Genomic DNA, 18436 nt, shown 5'->3' with positions numbered 1-18436 from the left:
TGGCCGGTGAAGTAAAAAAAAAAGGGAATTTTTTTGATAAAAAGACATGGAAATAATAATATTTATGTATTTATGATGAAAATGTAACACAATAATAAAAAACATACAGAAATAACTAATTTGGAGCTGCAACTAATGATTATTTTCTTAATCTTTTAATCTGTTGATTGTTTTCCGGATTAATCCATTAATCGTTTGGTCCATAAAATGTCAGAAAATGTTAAAAAAAACATTGATCAGTGTTTGTGAAAACCTGGAAATTATGATGTTGTATGATGTATTATGGTGAATGTCTCGTGTGGTGACGACTGACTGCAGACCCAGAGAATAAGAAGAAGGCTGCTCTGACGAGGAGGTCGAGAACAGGTGTGCGCTCCTGACGCAGGTGAGGTGATCGCATGCCACAGAGCTGCAGGAGGGAAAAGTGCTAACATCAGCACTGTGATGATAACTCGTTTGAAAACACCTCGAAAGTAACGGACATTTAGAAGTGAGCCACAGCAGCTTTAATAGGGATTTTAAAGAGATATTACCAAACATGACCAAACATTTTATAAATCTCTGCTTGGGGCCCCTGCCCTGTTACAAACGCCCCTGCAAACAAGCGTTCTTGATCAAGTTAGTAGTATTCAACTTGAAAGTCTGCATGATGTTCCGCCAACCTGTGTCAGGCACGTCAGCCTCTGCTTGGTAGCAGGAAGTTGATGTTGGCTTCAGCTTCATCTCTTATGATTTAGTCATTCACACGTCTGGAGTCCAGCCTCCTGTTCCTCCTCCTCCTCCTCCTTCTCTCCATCTCCTCTCAGTCCACTTGTCTGCAGCAGCAGCAGCTGGAGTCACAGCCGCACGTCTGGGCAGAAACTCACCGTGCAACCACAACCCGAGGAAGATGACGGAGAAACAAGTCTGTTCGCAGAAGGATCTGGTCCTGGGTTCATTTTAAGGTGAGGTTATTTAGAGAATTGTCTGTGAATCGGTGTATGTGATGTTGCTTATGTGCATCTCTGCCTAAAAGAACACTAACTCTCTTTAAGTCTCTTCTTTGCATGCTCACACTTGCCTCAGTCACTTATTGTTTATGAATGTGCATATCTAGAACATAATATATGCTGCACTTCTGCAAAAAAAAGGTGTCACATGACTGTAATGAGCTATAAGTTCATGTTTCTAATTTTAGCACATCATGGTTAAGTTGTTAGGTTACCTCATAACGTCTTGACAGTCGGTGTGGAACACCCAGCCCACATGCAAATGATACGTTTTTGTTTTTAGCTTTAAATTGAGTCTGGCATATACTGTATGCGTGAGAAAGCCATGAGTGTCATTCGAACTGTGCTTACAATTTAGGCGCATCAGTGAATTTAAAGGTGCATTATGTAATTAATCTAAAGCAACTGGCCATAAAAATCCTCCTAATATGTCACAGAGACTCAGGAATAATGTTCATATAACAAACTGAACTCACCAACAACAAAACGACAGTACAGCCAAAATATTTGCATTAAAAAGTTTTTTGCAGACTGCAAATCATGTTTATGTTTTGAAATCATGTTTTGGCATGTGGTGCCACCTACCGCCGTCTACCAATCATTGCAGTCAGTAGAGTCTCAGCTGCCGAGCAACCACAGGCTGCCAGTTACGTCAGAAAACGAAACCTAAAAGACCTCGGTATTTTGAATTTGAATGCAGTAACCGTTTTTGGCCACATTCTTACATATGGCACCTTTAAAGAGGAGAAATGTAAAAATCATATGCGGAGATGCATTGAAAAATTTTAAATATTGAACCTAGCGAGTGAGTGTGTTTGCTAATGCTAGTATGGCTGATGATTTTTTTTTCCCCTTTCCCGGGAGAAAATGATCCACACACCAGTGTATCTGTATCTAACTTCAGACCTTTGTTTTTCTTTCGCTCTGGGCAAGACGTTTTTGAGAGAAGCACTGGGGCTTTTTAGTTTTGATAACAATTCGGACCTGTTCTGTAGCTCACTGTGTTGCAAGCTGTTATTTTATTAATTATGATACATTTCGTATATATGTAACCTCATAAATAAATTAATAAATAAATTGTAGTCATAGTAGTTTCCAAAAAATCTGCCCAATAAGTAGGAAACAAGCTACATGATTATAAAAAAGACAGCCTTCCAAGAAAAATGCTGCGATGTGGAACCAGTCTGTTCTAATCAATTGGTCACTGTGCTTTTCGAGTGAAACCTCAGAGCAACTGTTGAAAGTCTGTGCCAGATATCAGATCAGTGGGGTTGGCTGCCTGTCAGCGAGGTGACGTCATGTTGAGAAAATGCCGTTTGCCCGTTCCACCATCTGGCCAAGTGTGGTGTCCCTCAGAAAGACCACACTGTGTCTCTGTCTGTGGCAGCGCGGCCTTTAAGTGGAGACTGACGTCCATCCTGCGCTCAGGAACAGAAGATGGACTGTTAGGATTTGCTTTTGAATGTATGGACACTGAAGTTTCCTCGCAGACATTTTTATGGACTTCCTGGAGCCTTTTACCTTATTCGAACGAAATCAAGGACCCAAACACAGAGATTCCAAGAGATAAATGGAAAAAGGCAGGTTATTAAAAAACACAGCGTGAAGGTAAACAAGAGAAAACAAACTGGCACAGGACAAAAGGAAACACAAAGACTAAATACACTCCATGTGTGGAAGCTAATAAGGTAATAAATACACAACAACAGAAATTTACTTCCAAAATTACAAGCAAGGTTCCAAAAAAGTCCACGAGGAAACTCAAATGTCCATAAATCATTCACGTATGCGTGTGAACAACAACAGCACATCACAACATAGACAGGGTTCTTAAATGTAAATTAAAGACACTGGAAACTGGAAAATATGACGATGTTTTTAAAGAGGCGATAAAGATGTCGTTGTGATAAATTAAAAACACGATGCAGGCTTGAAGCTCAAGGTGGAAATCATTACATTTTATTGTGAAGTTTATAGTTGTTGGTCACTGAGGTTATGGTCGTGGAGTGAAGTCCTTTATGTGTCTTTACCTGCACCTCCCAGCTTTTGTTTGCTTGGTGGAAGTTTAGACGTTAACACGTTTCCCGATGCTCTTTGTTCATCGGAGCTCTTGAAAGAAATGAGATTTGTTTGCGCTTAACTGTTGCTTGGCCTCATTTCACCCTTTGTTCTGTGGACCAGACTTCCCATGCTTTAAAAAAAAAGAGCAATGGACGAGGGCAGGAGTTAAACCTGACCTTTAAGATTAATGTGTTGATTTAGCCTGCTGCGATGTTGCCATGTTGTAAAGGAGGTCATTGAATCAGTCGACGAGGAGTGAACGTGCACTGAACTCTAATCTCAGAAAGAGTTATTTTGTCCACTCGGCCGTTAAAGCTGTTAAATATTAATAAATGTCTCCGCTCCTGATTCACCTATCGATTCCACACAGCCGGTGTTTCACAGTCAAGCGATGTTTAAGTTGGAGTATGACCAACACAAAGAAACGCCCACTTAAAGTTTCAGAATAATCCTGCTGAGAAAACACAGTCATTCACCTGTTTGACGGGATTAAGGCTTTTTGTCCCCGCCCATCCCTGTACTTAGTGGTGTAATGTAACAAAGTACAAATACTTTGTTACTGTACTTAAATACAAAACTCACATATCTGTTCTTTACTTTCTAGCAACTTACCTTTACTCCACTACATTTCCTCTATCTTTGTTACTTGTTATTACCAAATAATATCAGAAGAAGAAGAGTAATGGTACTGGTAATGGACTGTATTTATATAGCGCTTTTCAGCCATTTACACGTTGCAACATGGGGTTAAGTGTCTTGCTCAAGTACACATTATAGACTAGCAGAGCCAGGCATTTAACCCACAACCTTGCAGTTGAAAGACCATGGCTTAATCCTTCTCACTTTTTTAATACTGTTACTTGTAAAAATTAAGTACATTTTACATCAGAAACTTATTTTTGATATTGAAGTACAGTACATGTCATATACTTTAAGACTTTTACTTCAGTAATATTATAAAGTGACTTCTACTTCTACCAAAGTCATTTTCTGGTAAGATACTTTTTACTCGAGTATCCCTTTTGAGGTACTTGAACAAGTCTTATCCACGACTAACTGTACTGCTGCTGTATACACACAAACGCTCCCTCAGTTGGGTCTGATAGTTTTGCTTGACAGAGCCTGTTTTGAGATGACAAAGAAAGCATACAATTTTTTTTTTTTTAAATATCATGTTTATTCATTAAGACCAAACAGGGGCGGAATATTTCTAAATGTTGTGAACTGCAACTTTAAGTAGAAGTTAATTTACACATGTGACACATCCTGTACGACATATCTCACACATACACACACACACACACATTCACACACAACAAATCAAGCCTGGGTCAATGCGTCCTGCCACGTTGCAGCAGTCAGCCCTTTTTAAAACTGAGTGCAAGTTGTGTTTTGGATTTGTTGTTTTGTTTTGTTTTTTTGCGTAATGGTCAGGGAGTTCCGACCTCAACCACATTTTCGCTGGTGCCGTGCTGTAAAAGGGACCATGTGCATCCGGTCCAGTAGAGGAAAAAAAAAAAAACACACAGCCGCGACATAGCCTTGAATATGTTGTGTATTTGTGAATGTTTTGTGGACCTGCACGCTGAAGCCAGAGAGAGTGACACAGAGTCTGAAATATGGAAAAACATAATGACCTGTGGTAAAAAAATGTGTGCGCAGATCCTTTATCTGAAGACTATAATAGATGGCGTCCGGTCTGCTCTCCCTATCGCATGTTGTTCCAACTGCACTTTCCAACCTGTGCAACTGCAGTCGGTCTGCTCAGCTCAGGCAGAACACACTTGTTTATGGACATCTGCAGGTACAATTTACACATAAATAACACGTTTTAAATGTAAGCGTTATGAGTTGCTGCACATGAAGCCATCAGCAGAGGCGATTCAAGAGTCTGTAGGGGCCCTAAGCAAAAATTCCCAGGGGGCCCTTCCAACCAGTGTTGATTACCGTTATGTTATAAATAATCTGATACCAATGAAATATGTATGAGTTCAAAATATTAGTTTTTTTCAAAATGACTGAAATAACCTTAAAAAAAAACATATATAAACTGAGTAAAAAAAGATATGCATTACACATACAATGTAATGCAAATAATATGATAGATATGCAAAAAATCCTCTTAATTTTCCAACTTGCAGAACGATAACTTCACACAGGTTAACGTGAGGTGAGGCCCCTTTAGGGGGGTTTCCTACTGAGATGTCATTGCAAATCGCCCATTGTTGTTTAAGGGGGACGGGGAGGCGGCTGGTCACTGCACATTTCAGTAAAAACAGCTCTCAGGCTCCAAGTGTCTGGGGGCCCCCTATCGGCTCGGGGCCCCAAGCAGTTGCCTGCCTTGCCTGTTCACAAGCTGACGCCTCTGGCCATCAGGGAGGAGGAACAGCAACATTTGAAATGTCTGATATGGGGGGAATTGAGATTAGAAAACATATCAGTTACACATCAGATGACTGAAAGGCTACATCAAAAAGAACAGATGAAAGGATGCTAATCGGGGATTAAGGTATTCATCTGGAAACTCACATTAAACTCAGCAAAAAGCAGCTTCTCTTATGCTGTGAGTTAACCCGGATCTTTCTGTTTTCACAGTCAGTGGATATTTGTCTCCCCTGCTAATGTTTATCTAGCTCTCACTTTCTCATGGCCCCACAGGCCCTAATCGTTCTGTTAAAGTTACTAATGTCCGCTTTTAAGTTGACACCCATGCCTTTCGGGATAGTGACGGTGAATGACGACCAGTCAAAATCATTTGTCCCAGAAGTGTCGAAAAACTGGGATTAGTCGGAGATTTAGGGAAGTTAATCTGCACCTTGGGAAAGGTGGCGCCACTGTTATATCACAGGTCCAGATGGCAGCAGCCTCAGCTTGGATCTCCTGTAGTCTGTGACTTAACTCTACCGCTGGCTCTGGTTTGGAGAGGTCACATGTTTGGCGCTTAACAGTGCTCTCTTTGCTCTCGGGCAGAGGTTTCAAACCTGTGGTCCCCGGGTCACAAGCGGCCCTCCAATTAATTTAATTTAAAGCTACTTCTGTATGTTTTTTGAGTAATTTAGTATCATGAATACATTTTTATTGTGAACTATCGATTGTTCCATACCAACACGGACACTTTTATTTTGAAATTCAGAGAAATATCTATCATCACAATATATTTTATATAATATTTTTTTGTTTTGTTTTGTTATCAAATCCAATTTCTCTCTATAATAATTCATATATATATATATATATATATATTCATATATATTGTGATTTGCCGTTATATGAAGAAAATTAATTGTTGATGCACCTAGCGCTTTACATCTGCCGTGCATAACTTCTCTGCTACTGCTGTATACACACATGCTCCCTCAGTCAGGTCTGATAGTATTACTGAGCAGAAGATCGCGATCAATTTACTATATAATGCGTAAGAGAAAATGTGTAATCCTCAATGCATTGGATTGATAATCTATCCGTGCTGTAGTGTAACTGCAAATCAGTGTTGTTGACTCAAGACAGCGAAATAGAGAGGTATTTGTACTGCGATAAAATATCACATGACTCCGCAGCACACAAAAGAAACTGCAGGCAACAAGGAGACAGAGAGAAACACTCGCAGCATTAGTCAGTCCAAAATATTAGCTGTGTGACACGTTTACATGGACCTGAATGCTCCTGCTTTAGTCTCAAAATCTTGTGTGTAACTCACATCTCTCTCTCCTTTTCTTCCTCTTCTCTGCTCTTTCAGTTGGCCTCACATGAACTGAGTGAAAACAGAGAGAGGAGCTCCCTCACCATGGCAGTAGTAGGAGAGCTAAGTGGATAAACGAGGGCAGAGAGCAAATGAAGGAGTCAGACAGGGAGGGAAGGAAGACATAAGAGATTATGAGCTAATCCAGTTCAGGGACAATCCTCAAGGAGCCTTATATCTGTCTTCGAGGGTGATGCAGACTAAACACGAGCTGGATTACGATTGCTTTGAATCCATCGACCAAGAAAGTGTTCCCCTTTTTTTAAGCAGATTGTTTTCATTGATCGTCAAAGATCGACAGTGAGGGACAAAGAAATCTGGCAAAAGACCCCTCGTGATCTGTGGGCAGTGTGGTGCACACATGTGATATATCTTTTTAGTGTGAAACAGGACGTGCTCTTGGATGTCTCACTATCTCTCTGACTGAACGTTGAAGAAGAAGAAGACACACAAGAGGTTGAGATCAATTAAACACACGCACAAAAACTGCAAAAGTAAGCAACAGACGGTGTAGTCTTTGAACTATGGCATCAGAATGTGATTTGATTGAGCGAGTGTCTGTTTTGAAATATTTGCATAACTTGATTTGCTTATTTGCATGATTTGATTTGTGATTCGTTGTGTAATTTTGGTTGTACAAAGATGATTTCCCCCCCATTTCCTTTCCCTTCAATGGGCTGCTACTTAGAAATTTGATCTTTTCTCATCATGCAACGTTACCAAAGTGTTGCAAGGAACCCCAAAAATACCGTTTGGCAAAATTTGATCGCCTCCACATTCAAAAGGGAATCAGAAACATTTCATTTAAAGGTGCCATATGTAAGAATGTGGCCAAAAAACGGTTACTAAACTCACATTCAAAATACAGAGGTCTTTTAGGTTTCGTTTCCTGACGTAACTGGCAACCCGTGGTTGCTCTGCAGCTGAGACTCTACTGACTGCAATGATTGGTAGACGGCAGTAGGTGGCGCCACATGCCAAAACATGATTTCAAAACATAAACATGATTTGCAGTCTGCAAAAGATTTTTTGTAATGCAAATTTTTTTGGCTGTACTGTTGTTGTTGGTGAGTTCAGTTTGTTATATGAACATTATTCCTGAGTCTCTGTGACATATTAGGAGGATTTTATGGCCAGTTGATTTAGATTTATTACATAATGCACCTTTAAGGCAGCACAGAGAACTGCAGAGATGAAACAGTCATGAGGAAACGGGGCTAATTAATCCAATAATTACTTCTTTAATGGGCTATTTCTGAACTTCAAGTGTGTGTGAACTGGACACCGACAACAGAACAACTCTCCGTGTCCAAAAACAGACACGTTGATCGTCCACATCTCTGTGTATTTGCAGTTGCAGCTGCAGGAATCTGTGTGTTTCAAATGTGAACGCTGCACAACACAAAAGCCGTGGTAACCCGAGGAGACAAAGTATGACCTCGTAGATCATTAGACTGAAGGCTGCTGCTGTGAGTCGAGTATTTGGTCCTTTTTGGACGGATGTACAGCTCTAGCTGTGCACATGAGACAAAAAAAAAAAGAAAGAAAAAGAGAAGATGAGGATGTAGACTTGGACATGATTGACTCTACATTCATATAATAATCAAAAGCCGGAGAAGGCCAGCAGAGAATGAGCAGCAGGCTCTGGTAGCGTGGATAATGGATTATACACACATTCTCTGTCTGCTTAACAACCACATATTTGTCTTTTATGTCCTCACTGTCCTGGCATTGACTTTTTTCTTCTTTTTTCTCTTTCTCTCTCTGGTTTTACAGTGGACCCTTTACTGGAATTCAAAACTAACTGACATGTCATCGAGACGCTCTCATCGGAATTAAAGGGAAAATTTACAATTAGCGTTTCTTCCACAATGAGTCTGGGAAAACTGCCAGGGATTAAGGGCCTTGTGTCCGGCTCTCAAGGCAAACGTCGCTTCAAGAGCGACCTCTCCGTGGACATGATCGGCCCGCCGCTGGCCGACTTCCGGCACACTATGCACGTTGGCCGCGGCGGGGAAGTGTTTGGCGACACGGCCTTCCTCAGCAACTATGGTGGCAGCAAGGAGCCGGGAAGTCCAGACTCTGCAAACAGTTCCAAGTCCACAGGCTTCTTCACGCGCACCTTTCGCCACGTACGGAAAACCTCTGCGCCACGACCTCGGCCGGGCTCCAGGGACTTATCATCCCCTCCACCAGACGTCTCACCAATTATCAAGAATGCCATTTCCCTGCCCCAGCTCAACATGGACTCTCCCAACGGGTGCCTACAGAGGGTGGTGTTCTCCAGCTCTGTCAGCTCAACAGATGACTCCTTCTGCACATATGGTGAGATGATATCGGTAATCACTTGTAGCGTGGCACAGGTTTGTGCTAAGCACCTTAGCAGACACATTCAAAACTGAGAAAATGTAGGTGTTATCTCATCTCTATCTAACGTACTAAAAGTGTATGGGAGTACACTTTGTACTCCCATACACTTTGTTGCCATGTAGATGTATATGCTGGACATCTACATGCCAGTGAGCTTTTACACATACACTACCGTTCAAAAGTTTGGGGTCACCGATACTCACACTTTTATTCATCCAAAGAGTTGCAAAATTAATAGAAAATATAGTCAAAACATTGACAAGATTAGAAATAATGATTTTTATTCAAAATAATAATGTTTCGTCAAAGAACCAGCAAAATTGTTTTCAGCTGTGCTAACATCATTGCACAAGGGTTTTCAAGGGTTTTCTAATCATCCAATAGCCTTCTAACACAATTAGCAAACACAATGTACCATTAGAACACTGGAAATTGGCCTCTATACACATATGTACATATTCCATTAAAAACCAGACGTTTGCAGCTAGAATAGTCGTTTACCACATTAACAATGTATAGAGAGTATTTCTGATTCATTTAATGTTATATTTGATTGAAAAAAAGTGTTTTTACTTCGAAAATAAGGAAATTTCTAAATGACCCCAGACTTTTTAACGGTAGTGTAACTCTAAAAACTGCTGAAACCTCATAAAATAACACGGTGAGTCAGTTTCTAAGCCTATTGTCCAAGCATTTATGATTTTTTTTGGCATTTCCACACATTTAATGGATTTAGTGGAGTTTGTCCTCTTTTTTTGGTCTTTGTGATTTACTGTAGCTGGACAATTGAACATGTCTGTCTATATTTTAGACTGAATCTATAAAATGACCTGGTGCAAGACATCATTTCGTGTAAATAGCTAAAGAAATAACAATAGTGATACGGTATTGACAGGAGTCAATTTACACAAAATGTGTTTTTAAGAGGTTCCTTGGTCTGAAAAGTAACACAATGATAGTTTGGAGGCTAGAACATGATTTTAAAATGAAATCAATTCCCTTTTCAATATTTTTTCACTACTTAAAACACTCCTTACTTGTAGATATGCACCTATTCACTCTACAAGTGATACCATTGGACAAATACAGGATAACAACCACTTAATATTCACTATAAATGTAGAAAAAAATGCAGCTTGGTACAACGATAATATGTGGTTACAGTCTCCGTTCTATTATTCGCTCTCAGAAGGTCCAAACAGCCTCGGGAGGTGGAGAAAAGAGGACTATAAACGTCTGTGAACACATAAATAGAGAGGGTGAGGCTGTCCTCCTTTCAACATTGCCCCCACATTCCTCGGAGACGACCAACAAACAGACAGACGGGCTTCTTCTGAGTCATCCGCAATCGCCTTGGCAACACCTGTACACAGTCAAGTCCTATAAACACCAACACAAACAGCTGGTTTGAGAGAACGAAAGATCCTTAGTGGGCATTTCCTGTCATCTCTGTGTGCACGTGTGTGTGTGTGTGCTCTTGTTTTACTGTGCTTGTGTGGACCACCACCTGGCAAAACACCTTTTTTGTGGGGACACTTTTATTTGTGGGGACATTGTGCCCGGTTCGGAACATGGTTCCCACAGTGTGGTAAAGAAATTGTGTGTGTGTGTGTGTGTGTGCGTGTGTGCGTGTGCGTGCGTGTGTGTGTGTGTGTGTGTGTGTGTGTGTGTGTGTGTGTGTGTGTGTGTGTGTGTGTGTGTGTGTGTGTGTGTGTGAGATCTTGTCTTTCTTTGCTTGTGTGGACCACCACCTGGCAAAACACCATTTTTGTGGGGGCATTTTTCCTTGTGGGGACATTATGCCCGGTCCCGAACATGGTCCCCACAATGTGGTACAAAGACATGTATGGTGTGTGTGTGTGTCTGTGTGTGTGTGTGTGTGTGTGATGATGATGACCGCCTGAGATCACACAGTAAAAACACAGCATCCATTATATCTACCAACCAATCAGAGCACGTTAGCCAGCAGTGAGCAGAGTCGGCACTGGAAATCCCCCTCTCTGTCTCGCTATGTGTGATCCAGTTCATGAGGAATTTGACCAAACTGATGTGGATCTGACAGAAACAAAGACAGAGAGAGTGAATCAAGGGAGATGATGGGGCCTTTTTTTGTCATTAGTGGGTTTCGCGGTACGTCATTATGTCATTCCCATCCATGTTTTCATATTCTGTGTCCATAGTTGTACACATTTTGATCTTAAGATGACCAATTAAGTTTAATCTACTTGAAAGAATGAAGGCGTACTCCCATACAGATGAAGTGTGGGTAACCATTATGTATTAAAAAGATACCTTTAGATTAGTGTTGCAAAGAAAGTGAGTAATCTAATAGTTTATGAGTGTATATTTTAGTATTTTGACCAAGGATTCGGCTCCTTATCAACATAACATCTTACATTTATTCCATTTTCATTGTCACAGCGTCACATTCTGTGAAGTTGATGATGGCTCTCTGGGAAGCACCTGCATTTAATTCTGGTTGTCACATAGTGCCCCCTTGTGGTGAAGTTGGATTTATGTCCTTACATGGCACTAAAGGCACCATATGTAAATTAGTTTTTTTACAGTTTTCTATCTGAGAGTTTGAGACAATTATTAAGTGTGTCGCCTGGATAATTGTTTGTCAATTTTGTAGAAAACCTGTGCAAAACTGTGGCTTTTACATCCAAGAATTGTTTGTGTGGGAGTTTTGAGTCAGCAATTAAAAAAAAAAAAAAGGTGTGGTAATAAAGAGAATAAAACAATAAGGAAACAAATGCAAACTCTGTACCCTCACAAAAACGACTATTAGATACTATAAAACATGATAAAGCAAAATATGATACACTCATGTCCATTAATGCATTTTATGGGAGTTTATTGCAGTCTGTCTGCTCCAAAACTAACACAGAAGTTCATAAGCTCATAAGTTTATATATATAAATATATATATATATATATATATATATATATTGTAAATCTTTTCAGATTTACAAAAATAGCTCATTTGTTTACTGAAAATAAAAACTCCCTCACTGTAATCATTGTCTTATTTCTAAAGTAGCTACAGAATGCGCTCAGGTTGTGAAACACATTAACTGACTGAGTCAAAGAATGTGTTTGATGTGTTTCCTTATGTAGTGCTGGGCACGTTTATGCGTTAACGGCTGTTAGCGGCGTCAAAGTTAACGCATGGCGCGTTTCCATGACGACTGACCGGTAAAAAGACGTGCGTGACGTCATGTTTATGTGACTCCTGATTGTTAAAATGAGTCTGTAAAGTAACGCTAAACTTTGCTAACAGAGGCACACATACACAATGCACAGGTACGCTAGTTATTTGTAGCGCTGCTCTTTTCGTTTAATAAACAGACTGTAGGCACGCTAACGGCGCTAAAGGAGCTAATTGGTAAACGGTGCCTGCATGGTCTCCAGTGCCGCGGCACGTAAACATGACGTCACACACGTCTTTTTCAGTATTTTATTGTTCTATATATTTATATTGTTTTATAATGTGGGTTCTTTACAGTGTAATGTAATTTTTTTTACTAAGTTTATATAGTTTTTTAAAAGCTATTTACAGTATTTTATTGTTCTTTACGTTTATATTTTCACATACTTTTTAATTACAAGGTTTTTCCATGTTATTTCATTCATTCTGGTAAAAAAAAAAAACATTTTGAATTCATAGATTTTTTGTTGGTGTCAGATTATTTATAACATAATGGTGATGAACACTGGTTGGAAGGGCCCCCTGGAAATTTTTGCTTAGGGCCCCTACAGACTCTAGAATCGCCTCTGACTAGTTGTATGGTTATTTTTTATAATTTGAGTGACTTCAATCTGGTCTTTGCAGGTCTGCAGTCTGGCTTCGTCACCCTGCCTCGCCTTTCCCGTCTTGACCGACACTTTCACGATGGAGACGTCCAGAAAGCGCATCGACCAGAGAGCGATGACTTTACGCTGACGCGCTCAGACTCCCTCGACTCGTTCACCGTTGACCTCGGGCCTTCCCTCATGACCGAGGTGCTCAGCTTGATTGACAACCCCAGATGTGGCCTGCACATGTCCAACTACAGTGAGGAAGAACATGCAGAGGATGAAGAGGAAGACGAGGACGACAGCTCTACAACAGAGACGCCCGTGCAGAGCCCTGAGGTAACGTCACCCAACCCTTCGCTCAACACAGGGCGCTCTTGTAGCCCAAGCTGGACAGAGCAAGAGGAGGACAGGAGCTCTCTGAGGACACCAGATGCCTCCACTGGGTCTCCACAGAGAGTGGAGCCTGTAATGGAGGCCGAGAGGTTCCAGGAGGCAGCTGACCTGCTCTCACGTCATTACGGCGGCGGGTCCTTCACAAAGAGGACGACGGCGTGCAGCGCCGCCACTTCTGCCGTTTCCTCACCATATGTTCTCTCTGAGGAGGAGGAAGAGGTCAAAGTCTAGATGTCAAAAACTCTTAAACGAAAGACAGACGTTCAACTTTCTTGATCCAATTAAAAATGATGCTGGCCCTGTATTAAAGGTGCATTATGTAATAAATCTAAAGCAACTGGCCATAAAATCCTCCTAATATGTCACAGAGACTCAGGAATAATGTTCATATAACAAACTGAACTCACCAACAACAACAGTACAGACGACATATTTAAAAAATATATTTTGCAGACTGCAAATCCTGTTTATGTTTTGAAATCATGGTTTGGCATGTGGCGCCACCTACCACCATCTACCAATCATTGCAGTCAGTAGAGTCTCAGCTGCCAAGCAACCACGGGCTGCCAGTTACATCAAAAAATGAAACCTAAAAGACCTCGGCACCTTTAAGTTTCAGCAGGAAGGAGGTTTGATGTTGATTTTCACTCAATACATTCTGTCCACTCTGCACACACACACACACACACACACACACACACACACACACACACACACACATACACTCAGTTGTGACATTATACATATTATTTATAACAGAGGATAAATGTGAATGCACCTAACACTATATAATTGTGATGTTATTTACATGATTAAAAGTCACTCAGCATGTGGACTATATTTTCATATTAATAAATGTTCAGCATACATTGTCAATAAATGTCATTCAGTTTTTGTTTGTTTGTTTTTTTCCAGCACAAAATGGTGTCAGCTAATCTTGAATAATTCTTAGTCAAGTCCCATGTCTGATGAACATGCTGTTTGGCCCAAGGACTACTTTGTTTGTTATTTACCTGTAGTTCTGGACTCAATTAGCGGAACACACACACAAAGTGCAGGTTTCAATTTCAAATCATTCAGTTTAAATCAAAATTCAGTTGCATGTTCTCCCCCCGTGTGTGCGTGGGTTTTCTCCAGGTTCTCCACAGTCCAAAAACATGCAGATTTGGGAATTAGGTAATCTGGAAAGTGAGTGGATGTCTCTGCAATGGACTGTCCTGGGTGTACCTCGCCCTTCACCCTACATATGTCAGCTGGGATTGGCACCAGCGCCCCCCGTGACGCTCATGTGGAGGAAAAGTGGACGAAGATGAGTGAGTGAGTGAGTGAGTGAGTGAGTGAGTGAGTGAGTGAGTGAGTGAGTGAGTGAGTGAGTGAGTGAGTGACAGGCTGAAGATATTTGTGTTGATTATTGGTTATAGGGCAGGACTTAAAGCATGACACATCAAAGACATTCTTCACATAATTTTTATTCAATCAACTCTTGGAAAGGCCTTTTACTCCCCTCCAGGAAAGAAAATGAACATGTGAGTGTGTCGTGCTTCTGTGGTGAGTCAGTTCACTTTTTTTTTTTTTTTAAAGTCCATCCACTCTTACTCATCACCTCGTCTTTGATCCTCGAGCCTCTGCATTTAACTCTGCTCATCTGGCCACTGCTTCTTGAGGCGACGTACCTTGGCAAAGATGAGTTCGACAACCTTGCGTTTTTCTCCTCTCTGTTGGATACTTGCCGTCTTGGATGTAATGATGGAGCTGATCGACGCGCTGCCTCTTCCGCTGCATCTCGTGTTCTGCACTTTTTTCCCTAACTCGGCTGAAGATGGTCTGGAGGAGGGAGGGCCTGTCGCAGCTCGTCCCAGCAGGGCTGCCCACGTTGGCCAGGCTGGGAGCGCTGGTCCAGGAATCCTTACTCAGACTCAGCTGCTGTGTTGTCAGGGCACCGTTATCTCCTTTGTCACGCCTCTGGTCCTGCCAGATACTCATCATCAGCTCTTTACTAGATTTCACACTGGAAGAGAATCAATTGCTGTTTAAACAAACGGATTTCTTTATCTGTATCTGTCAGCACACACACACACACACACACACACACACACACACACACACACATTCTTGTACTTGCTGCATACTGAGGACCAGCATTTCCACTTTATAAATCATCACAATTACAAATATCGACTTCATGAATGACATCTACAAAGAACTACTGGGGTTTTGTTTTTTTTGGTTTTTTTTAATTGTTGGTCCAAAATTTGACAAAAACGTCATACTATACTATATCGTCCAAAATTTGAAAAAATCTTTGACAAAAAATGTTGGTCCAAAATTTGACAAAAACGTCATATTGTACTGTCGTCCAAAATTTGAAAAAAAATGTTTACCCAAAACTTTTGGTCCAAAATTTGACAAAAACGTCATACTATACTATGTAGTCCGAAATTTGAAAAAATCTTTGACAAAACATTTTTGGTAAAAAATTTGACAAAAACGTCATATGTCATTCAAAATTTGACAAAAAAGTCATACTATACTATATTGTCCAAAAGTTGAAATTTATTTTAGAAAAATTGAGTATAGCATGTTGTCCTCACTCCCTAAAAATGACCTCACTTTGTTGGTTAAAAACCATCACTGGTCCTCAGTATGCCACAAGTACAAGAACACACACACATACACACACACACACACTTACTAAAAGCTGTTGTCAAATGTGCCGTCTAAGTGGCTCATTGTAAGAAACGGATGCTGTAGAATTTCACTGGGGCTGATTCTGTCAGAGGGATCGACCATCAGCATGTGTGTGAGGAGCCTGACAAAGCTCACACAGTCACACTGCACAGCACAGCCGTCTGCCCCTGGGAGATCTGCATACAACTGTAAAAACAAAATACGAGATGGATCACCTGAACTTGGTTTGTTGCCTTTTGTCACGTTTGAGCGATTTCTAAAAGAGACATGTTTATTACCATCACAAGGTCGTTCAGACTGACGAGCGTACGTGGGGTGATGAAATTTGCGGTGGGTGGTGTCTAAGAAGAACGATTGATTGAAGATGATTTGACATGACACAAACATACAGTACACAACAACAATAAATAATGTATTATGCGTGAGGGAAGAATCTTTAAAACCACCAGCAGCAGCATTGAGAATGAGGAGGCAAAGGAAATCAAGTCTCCTACCTTGAGCTTCAACTTCCAATTTTTGGTAAAGTACATTTTGGTGAACAATCCAGCTTTTAGTAAACGCACTGGCAGCCTTGCAATCATGCGCACAATGTGTCTTATCTGTGAACAAAAACACAGTAGTATGAGCATTTTTCTAAGAGTTAAAGGTGCCATATGTAAGAATGTGGCCAAAAACAGTTTCTACATTCAAATTTAAAATACCAAGGTCTTTTAGGTTTCGTTTTCTGACGTAACTGGCAACCCGTGGTTGCTCGGCAGCTGAGACTCTACTGACTGCAATGATTGGTAGACGGCGGTAGGTGGCGCCACATGCCAAAACATGAATTCAAAACATAAACATGATTTGCAGTCTGCAAAAGATGTTTTTTAATGTGAATATTTTGTCTGTACTGTTGTTGTTGGTGAGTTCAGTTTGTTATATGAACATTATTCCTGAGTCTCTGTGACATATTAGGAGGATTTTATGGCCAGTTGCTTTAGATTTATTACATAATGCACCTTTAAGTAATCTGGTGACAAGACAACAAGCATGAATTGTATCACTCAAACATATAGATGAAGGATCTTGAGTTGGAGACAAGTTTGTCTCACTATACCATAGATCAGTATATATATAAATCAATGCTTACAAGATCGTAGTTAGTGGCGCACGGAAAAAGTGGATAGCCCTTAAGTAGCTCAGCAGCGATGCAGCCTAGAGACCACACGTCGATGGCCTCGCTGACAGGAGCTCCCAGCAGAACCTCTGGAGCTCTGAAAAGAAGACGATGAACACAAATATACACAAACTGTGCACTGAAAGCCAAAGATGCCATGTGTGTAGGACATCTTTAACTTGACACGACTGACATAATTGTGTCAGATCGACGTATGGGTGTGGAGATTGTGACTTACCTGTACCACAAGCTCTGGAGAGTCCGACCACTGCTCTCCCCCGGATTCTGCAAGGCTAAGCTGAAATCGATGATTTTGACTTTCAGTGGCTGCTGTACGTGGTCCACCATCATTATATTTTCGGGCTTCAGGTCTGCATGAATGATGTTTGCACTCTTTAGAAAATCCAAGCCTGTCGCCAGCTGAAATCATGACATAGTGACTGTGTTAAAAAATTTTACCGAACGAGGATGCAAGTTCTGCCAGATACTGCAAACTTAAACAGTTAACTGAAGCGAAATGAAGCTTTTTCCTCTACTTATACATGCATGCTAAAAGTCTGATTTTAGTCGGACTAAGAAAGTAATTCAGTTTTCATGTCATGTAAACACGTTAGTCCGACTAAAATAGAGCTAGTCTTAGTCGGGCTAGTCTTAGTCGGACTAACATACATGGAGCCCAGTTGATTTCATGTGGCCCTCCAAGTGATGTCAAGTTATTATTATTTATTAGAGTTATAGAGTTATGTACGTACTTTTTTTTTTTTTAAATTAATATATTCATTTGACTATTATTATTGTGATTTATGTTAAACAAACTTTTATTTTGAAATTCTGTGAACCTACAAGATCATAATGGAATATCGTTACATATTTTAATGCTCATATCGCACACCGTATTGAATAGTTGCTTTTCCCAAAAAAATATTTGGATTTTTTTTTTTTTTTTTCGTCTAATTTGGGCAAAAAAAATATTTGGAGTTGTTTGGAGACGTTCTGCGCACGCACCAAAATGTCCTCCCCGGTCTTTGACCCGGAAGTAGAAGACAGCGTAGAAGCTCTTTATTGTTGCCGGAAGTCAACAAACAACACCATGGTGAGAGCGAGAGCAAAAGCCACGGAGAAGACCCACTTTTGGACGGACGAAGAGACGAGGTTCATGCTTCTTCAGCTCAAGGAATTAAACATTTTAAAGTACATGGACGGTCGAAGGACCCGAAATGGGCACCTTTTTAAAAAAGT

General features: G+C 40.7%; 1 protein-coding gene across 1 annotated transcript; it reads left to right on the top strand.

Annotated features, from left to right (window-relative positions):
• Window positions 1-866: 866 nt before the first annotated feature.
• On the top strand, window positions 867-13856 carry cdc42ep1b (CDC42 effector protein (Rho GTPase binding) 1b). Its single transcript, XM_083896396.1, has 3 exons — window positions 867-944; window positions 8566-9114; window positions 12995-13856. The coding sequence occupies exons 2-3, from the start codon at window positions 8661-8663 to the stop codon at window positions 13582-13584; spliced, it is 1044 nt and encodes a 347-aa protein (XP_083752522.1). The 5' UTR covers window positions 867-944; window positions 8566-8660; the 3' UTR covers window positions 13585-13856.
• The last annotated feature ends 4580 nt before the right edge of the window (window positions 13857-18436 follow it).

This window comes from Microchirus variegatus (assembly GCF_963457635.1).
Source record: "Microchirus variegatus genome assembly, chromosome: 10".
NCBI lineage: Eukaryota > Metazoa > Chordata > Actinopteri > Pleuronectiformes > Soleidae > Microchirus > Microchirus variegatus.
The sequence above is the reverse complement of the archived record's forward strand: the minus strand, read 5'-3'. Positions and strand labels throughout refer to the sequence as shown.